Raw genomic sequence first — 8,394 nt, 5'->3', positions numbered from 1 at the left:
CCAAATCATAATTCAAATGTATCAATTCTTCTACAGTCTTCCTTATTCAATGTCCAATTTCCATATGTGTATAAGGCAACTGAAATTACCATGCTTTGATTCAATAACTCCCAAGTCCTCAAACTGACATCTTTATTCTTGAACACTTTAAAGAGCTCTTTTGAAGCAGGTTTGTCTAATGCACTGAGCCATTTGATTTCTTGACTGTTGCTTCCATGAGCAATGCTTGTGGATTCAAGCAAATTGAAGTCTTTGATAATTTCAATCTTTTCTCCATTCATCATGTTATTTATTGATCAAGTTGTTAAAATTTTTGTTACCTTAACATTGAGGTGAAATCTATACTGAAGCCTATAGTCTTTGATCTTCATCAGTAAGTATTTTAAATCCATTTTGCTACCAGCAAGCAAGATTGTGTCATTTGCATATTGCAAGTTGTTAATAAGTCTTCCTTCAATCCTGACGCCATATTATATGCCATCTTCATATAATCCAGTTTTTCAGATTATTTGCTCAGGGTATAGATTGAATAAATATGGTGAAAGTATACAACCCTGACATAAACCTTTTCTGATTTTGAACCCTTCAGTGTTCTCTTGTTCTGTTCTTATGACTGCCTCTTGGTCTATGCACAGGTTCCTTCTTGCTGTTATTGTTGCAAAGTATCAAATAGGTTCCAACTCATAGTGGGCCTGTATAGGGTTTCTGAGGAGTGACTGGTGGATTTGAACAACTGACCTTGTGGTCCAGTGCATTATCCTGCAGCACCACATCTGGACTCCACAGATTCCTTATAAGCACTTAATTGTTCTGGAATATCCATTCTTCACAATGTTTTCCTTAGTTTGCTATGATCCTCACAGTAAAATATCTCTGCATATCAGTAAAGTACTAGTAAACATCTTTCTGGTATTCTATGCTTTCAGCCAAGATAACTAATTTTGGCAATTTTATCCCTCATCTCTCTTCTGAATCCAGCTTGAATTTCTAGCAGTTTCTTGTTGATATACTGTTCCAATCATTTTTGAATCATCATCAGCAAAAATTTACTTGCATGTGATATTAATGATATTGTTCAAAGATTTCTGCATTCTATTGGCTCACCATTCTTTAGAATGGGAAAAATTATGGATCTCTTCCAATAAGTTAGCCATGTGCTCTCTTCCAAATTTCTTGACTTAGACAAGTGAGTGACTCTGGTTATTGAAAGATTTTGATTTGTATTCAGTCCATTTCTGGAGGCTTGTTTTTCACTAACATTGTTGCTTAGAATTCTACTTTCTATAAGATCAGTTCTAGATCATAAAATGGTTGAAATGGTCGAATCGACCAACTGTTTCAGAACAATGACCTGTATATTCCTTCTATCTTCTTTTTCTTCTTCTTCTTCTTCTCCTTCTTTTTCCTTCTTTCTCATTCTCCTCCTTCTTCTTCTTTTTAATGTTTCCAGCATCATTCAGTCTACTGCCCATAGAATTCTCCAATATTGCAACCCAACGCTTGGATTTTTTCTTCAGTTCATTCAGCTAGAGAATTGCTGAGTGTACACTTTAATTTTGGTTTTCTAATTTCAGGTCCTTGCACATTCATTATCATTTTTGAATTTTCTTTTCAGTTCTTTTACTTCATCATTTCTTTGATTGTCTTTCAATTCTCTATGCACAAGAGAAAGTTTCAGATTATTTTCTGATATCCAATTTGGTTTTTTTCATTTCTGTCTTTTTAATGACCTTTTGCTTTCTTTATGTATGATGCTCTTGTGTCATTTTAGAATTCTTCTAATATTCATTAATTAATTTTTAATTGTTCACATTTCTTATGGAGATGGTCATTAAATTAAGTAGGAATATAATGAAGGTCAAATTTTGGCTCTCATGGAGTTGTTTTAATTTTCTTCAGCTTCAGCCTGAATTTACAAATGAGCAATTGATGGTCTATTTCACAGCTGGCTCCTGGTCTTGTTTTGGCTGATCATATTGAGTTTCTCCATCATTTCATCCCACAAATGTAGTCAATTTGATTCCCTTGTATTCTATTTGGTGAGATCCCTATGTATAGTTGCCTTTTTATGGTCATTGATCTTTGAAATTTTTTATCACATGAACTCCAGCATCATTTCTGTCACCAAGGCTATATTTTCCAATATCTGATAGTTCCTCTTTGCTTCCAACTTTCACATTCCAATTATCCATAATTATCAATACATCTTGATTGCATGTTTGATCAATTTCAGACTGAAGAAGTTGGTAGAATTCTTTGATTTCATCATCATTAACTTTAGTGGTTGGTGCATAAATTTGAACAACAGTGGTATTAACTGGTTTTCCTGATGTTGTTGTTAAGTACAATTGAGTCAGTTCCAACCCATAGTGACCCTGTATAGGGTTTACAAGGTGGTTGCTGAGCTTGAACAGCCAACCTTACAGGAACTGGCCTTCCTTATAGGTCTATGAATATTATCCTATCACAGATAGCATTGTACTTCAATATAGACCTTGAAATATTCTTTTTGATGATGAATGTGAGCCCATTCCTCTTCAATTTGATGTTCCCCACATAGTAAACCATACAATTGTCTGATTTAAAATGGTCAATACCAGTCCATTTCAGCTATAATGAACAGATAATGATCTTTATGTCTTCCATTTTGTTTTTTACAACATCTACATTCCAATTATTAATGGATATTTACAGTTTTTTTCTCATTTTGAGTTGTAACCAATCAGCAAGTGAAGGTCCTGAAAGTTTTGCTCCATTCTCTTCTTATGGTCAACTCTGCTTTGAAGTGGCAACACTTCCACAGTCATATTTTGAGTGCCTTCCAACCGAAGAGACTCACTGTTCTGCTGCAATGTACGATGTTTTCAAAAGTGATCTGCCTCTTCTTCTTCCTATTCTGTCTTAGTCTGGAAGCTCCACAGAAACCTGCCCGCCATGGGTGTCTCTGCTGGTATTTAAAATACCAGTGGTATAGCTTCGAGCATCACATCAACATGCAAGCCACCACAGTAAGAGAAACTGACAAACGAGTAGTGCAATCACAAAGAACAGGGAGGGCTATTTCCTAAAACATAAAATGCTCTGGTATACCTAATACCATGTTCATATTCAACAGTAAAAGATATTGGAAAAGCAAGGGAAGCAACCAAAGGCAATACAATTGAATATTAAGATCTTTCAGAAATGCAGGTGTTGATTATACTACCAGGTAAATATCCCCTATCATATATGCCCTACCAGCTGAGGGCTAAGGAAATAGGGAATGGGAAGTAAAAGAAGGTTATAAAGGTAGTTATGGCCTCATGATCAATTGGTATACAGGTGTTTATTTTTGTGTGTGTATGTGTGTGTTTGTATATACATCTTTTATTATCGCTCTGATTATTGGTAGTGGTTGTCTTAATTATGATACAGTTCCCAAGGCACAGTTTTTTGTTTGAACAGCCAACCTGGTGGTTATCAGTCCAGTATTTAGCCAGTGCCACATCACAACTCTAGTGCTGCTATAACAAAATACCGTAAGTATATCCTGGTGTGGCGCTGTGGGCTAATGCATCAGACTGCAAAGTCGTTTGAACTGCAATGTCAGTGGTTCAAGCTCACTAGCTGCTCTGGGTTGGAATCAACTCAACAACACTTAACAACAACAACAACATGGCTTTAACAAACAGAAATTTATTCATTAACAGTTTTTAAGGTTAAAACCCCAATTCAGAAGTTCGGCTATAGGAGAAGACTTTCTCTCTTTATTGGGTCTGGGGAAAGTACTTGTCTCCTTTCAGCACCTACAGGCCTGGCATTTCATAGTGATCTCCATGTGCCATGGCATCAATCTTCCCCTGGATCCAGGAACTTCTCAGTGAAATGACTCAAGTTTCAAAGGATGCACTCCACTCCTGGCTCTTCTTTCTTGGTGGTAGTAGGTCCTTCTAGCTGCTCACTTCTCTCTCCTTTTATCTCTTGCAAGATAAAATATGTTGCAGGTCACACCCCTGGGGAAACTTCCCTTACATAGGATCAGTACTGTACAGGATCAGGGGTGTTGCATTCCACCTCTAGTACTCTTATTGGTTTATCACATCTGATCGCACCATAGGAGATCATCACATAGCTGTCACATTATATCATATATAACCACAAAATCATTGAGAATCATAGATCAGCCAAGTTGACACATATTTGGGGGGAATAAAATTCAAACCATGACACTGGTTAATAGACGAAATTGTGACAGAATTTGAGATATAATTCACCTTGCCTACAAGTGGATCCTATTTGTTGTTACTGTTTTTATATATGGTCAAATATGAGTAAAAGTGCATGTATAGATGCTATTTTGTCAAAGAGGTGGACTATGCCAGTTGTGAAGCTATTGCCTCAGCTCCAAATCAATACTTCCATATTTTGATTTGTGATGTTGGAGCTACTTTGTCATCAAGTTTCACACCAAATAAACCATTGCCATTGAGTTGGCTCCAATCCATAGCAACACTGTAGGACAGAGAAGAACGTCCCCATAGAGTTGCCAAAGCTATAAATCTTTACAAAAGCAGATTACAGCATCTGTCTCCTGTGGAGAGACTAGTGAGTTCAAACTGCTGACCTTTCCTTTAACAGTGAAGCACTTAGCCACTATGCGGCCACTAGGGCTCCTTAGCTTCACACAGAAACCAAAAACCAACCTATGGGCAACAAGTCGATTCCAACCCAGAATGACCCTATAGGATAGAGTGGAATTGCCCCATAAAATTTCTTCAAGAAGCAAACTGCCATATCTTTTTCCCACAGAGCAACTGGTGAGTTTGACCTAGCAGTCAAGCACTTTTTAACCTTATGCTACCTGGGCTCTTCCACATCAATATCAATAGGGGAACTAAAAAGAGATTGTAAATCAGAAAGAGGACTGCTGTTCCTATCAATATCATTGTGATGATGTTGTTTCATTCCACTTGGCATACTCAATTTTCACACTCCCAGAATCAATCACTGTATCCCTTCAGAGAAGCAAGCATCTGCTGACCAGTACCATTCCTCAGAGTTCCTGGACAAGAGCAGAGATCATCCCTTGAATACTGGGTCATCAAACCCAAACAAACAGCAGTCACTTCTCAGAAATCTGTGTCCCAGTTTTGCAAGCTCCTCTTTTTCCTCTGAGTTCTGAGTACAGTAGTCTTCTCAGATATCTGGGTGTCACTATTATAGAAAACTTCTGAGGCAAAATGCCAACTGGCCTGTGCCCACTACTCATATATTTTTGCTCCAAGATTGTAGGTTTTAATAACCCTAACCTTCTCCCTTTGACCTCACAGGTCTAGAGATAGTCACTTATTATAATCTTTTCTTCTATGAGTCTTAGTTTTCTTGTTTTTCATTTTGGTTCTCTATTGGGCTGTGAACCTTAAGGTCAGTGGTTCGAAACTAGCAGCTGCTCCACGGGAGAAAGATGAGGCTTTCTACTCCCGTAAAGATTTACACCCTCGGAAACCCTGTACAGGGTCGCTATGGGTCGGAACCAACTCGACGGCACTTAACAACAACAATATCTGATTAGAGGTTTTTTATATTAAATTCTTTCTATTAAAATAGCTAATGTCATTTTATCTTAATTGGACTCTGACAATACAGAATTTTTTAAATATTGTGTCCATTTCTAATCCAATCTTCATTACCCAGAATATAAAATTTCACTGTTGTAGAACTTGAAGCACTGACATGATGTCATAGCAAATTAGGCATGTGAATAATGCTTTCAAGAATGATTTCATATACATTAACTCATTTAAAGCTCTCTTCTTTGATTTACTCTATAACTTTTTATTGAGCAATAAAAAAGGTTTTATATGCCACAGGACCAGACACTGGTAATACACAAACATATAAGCATTATCACTGCTAGGAGAACTTCTAAGCAATGGAGTTGTTTTGTTTTGATTTGTTTCTTAAAGAAGGCATTATAAAGCTTCCATTGGAACATAAGAGAAGGCTAGGAACTATTCAAGAAATAATTCTAGGGGTTCATCTAGGACATTTCCATTTAAGTTATTCATTTTTATTACCCTGAACTATCAAATAAATAATATGGAATATAAGTAAAAACTATAGGACAGTGCCCAGCATTTGGTAAGTACTCACTAAAAGGCAGTTATTATAAAGAAGAATTAAGAAAGAGTGAAGTTAATATAAAAATTTTATAAACAATCAACAAAAACAATATATGGAGTCCTGGTGTGGTACTGCAAGATAATGTGTTGGATCATAAGGTCATTTTGAACTGCGAGGTCAGTGAGTGGTTCAAACACACCAGCCATGCCTCAAAAAACCTATAGGGGGGGTGTACAATAACAATGCATACTGTTTATGCATAGGTCTTTAGATTTACATGTAGCAGTCTCTACAACATCCCTTTGAGATAAAACGAATCTCAGGATTTTCATTTATTAATGAGAAAACAAACACTCACAAAGAATGAGTGTTATACAGTCAAGAGATCAGTGTTAAGCACCAGACAAGCAGTTCTTCAGTGATGGCTAACACTCCTACAATGGTCTAGCCCCTTCTTCAGTGCCCCCATCACCTCCCGGTTCCTCAAACTATAAATGAGAGGGTTGAGCATAGGTGTAAGAACTGTATAGAAGACAGACACCACCTTGTCATGGCTAGGGGTCCGATAGCGCTTAGGTCGCAGGTAAATGAACATGGCTGCCCCATAGAAGAGAGATACAGCTGTCAAGTGGGAAGAACAGGTAGCCAGAGCCTTTTTACGGGCCTGAGTAGAGTGCATACGAAGCACAGCAGCCAAAATGCGAACATAAGAGGCCACAATGATGGAGAAGGGAAGGAGGAGCATGAAGACACAGCAAGCAAATAGCAGGTTCTCAAAAAGGGATGTGTCTGCACAAGCCAGCTTCAATAAAGCTGGCACCTCACAAAAGAAGTGGTCCACATTCCTGGAGCCACAGTAGGGAAAGGTCATGGCTGCTACCATCTGGATAATTCCATCTAATGTGCCAAAGGCCCAGGATCCACCAGCAATCTGAAGACAGACCCTGTGGCTCATGAGAATGGGATAGTGAAGTGGATGACTAATAGCCACATAGCGGTCATAAGCCATGAGTCCCAGCAAAAGTCCCTCAGAGCCCACAAGAGAGACAAAAAAGCCAATCTGTATGCCACAACCAGCAAAGGAAATAGACTTTATGCCAGACAGGAAGTTGACTGCCATCTTCGGTACAATGTTACATACCAGCATGAGGTCCATGAGGGAAAGCTGACTGAGGAAGAAGTACATAGGTGTATGAAGTCGAGGGTCTATGTAGATGAGGGATATGAGTAGGACATTTGCACAGAGAGCCACTGTGAAGACCATCATGACCACAGAGAAAAGAACAAGATCAGTTGTACAGTAGGAAAAGATGCCCAAGAGGATAAAGTCATCTGTGGATGACCGGTTCATCCAGGTCTCCATGGATCAGTTGTTCCTGGTCACCTGAGAATATATTAAAAAAAATCCTGAAATAATTCATATACTTACTTCTACATTCTACCTCTTCAGATAACGATTTTCTTGGTAACTCATTAGACATCATAACATAAGCTTTGGACCTAGGAAAGGACACTGTTATATATACTTGTAATTCAGATGATAGAATCTCTGAAAGCTTATAGAATTGGGCTGCAAAGAAATATTTGTGTGTCTCCATACCGAGGGGCAAACTGATTTAATTTATGTTTTCAATATAACATAAATACTCTTGAGAAAACTATTAAACAATATTCCTCCAGCACGCAATACTTGGTTTTGCCATGTGACACTGACTCTTATCTGGCTGGGATCACAAGGAGTTGGTAAACTATTTTATAATGGGGCTTAGACCGTTTGATTTTCAAAAGATAATTTTTATGTGTTACAATAATGTTAAGTAATGAAAGCTTAAGATTTTCTTTGCTGTTGTTGTGTGTCGTCCAGTTGTTTCTAACTCATAGCAACTCTGTGCAGGGTTTCCAAGAGAAGCTGATGGGTTTGAATTGCTTACCTTTTGACTATCAGTCAAGTGCTTATCCTATTGTACTACACCAGGACTCAAGGTCTTCTTTAGTTCTTATTTATTGAGGCCAGAAATCTTAAAATCAGTTTTAATTCCTCTGTTTCTTTCTTTCCCTATACTGAAACCATCAGAAAGTTACTAGGGTGGATCTGCTTTCAAAATATCTCAGAATCCAATTAACTGTTATCATTCCCACTGCTATTATCTTGAGTCAGAACACTATCCCCCCTTAGCTAGATTGTAATACCTGGTCTCCCAGTTTCTATCATTGAGTCCCATGAGTTATTCTCATAGCAGTTCAAATGGTTCTACTAAAATGTAAGTCGTATGATGTAATGCTCAAGCTGAA

General features: G+C 37.8%; 1 protein-coding gene across 1 annotated transcript; it reads right to left on the bottom strand.

Moving 5' to 3' along the window:
* Window positions 1-6,517: 6,517 nt before the first annotated feature.
* On the bottom strand, window positions 6,518-7,465 carry LOC102817881 (olfactory receptor 56-like). The gene has a single exon (XM_006877395.1). The coding sequence runs from the start codon at window positions 7,463-7,465 to the stop codon at window positions 6,518-6,520; it is 948 nt and encodes a 315-aa protein (XP_006877457.1).
* Between the last annotated feature and the right edge of the window lie 929 nt (window positions 7,466-8,394).

This window comes from Chrysochloris asiatica, unplaced genomic scaffold, assembly GCF_000296735.1.
Source record: "Chrysochloris asiatica unplaced genomic scaffold, ChrAsi1.0 scaffold00492, whole genome shotgun sequence".
In the NCBI taxonomy this organism is placed as follows: domain Eukaryota; kingdom Metazoa; phylum Chordata; class Mammalia; order Afrosoricida; family Chrysochloridae; genus Chrysochloris; species Chrysochloris asiatica.
Note: the sequence above shows the minus strand (reverse complement) of the source record. Positions and strands in the feature narration are given on the sequence as shown.

What these genes read in the sequence shown, in the direction of transcription:
- LOC102817881 (XM_006877395.1), bottom strand. Translation starts at nt 7,465, where the DNA reads ATGGAGACCTGGATGAACCGGTCATCCACAGATGACTTTATCCTCTTG.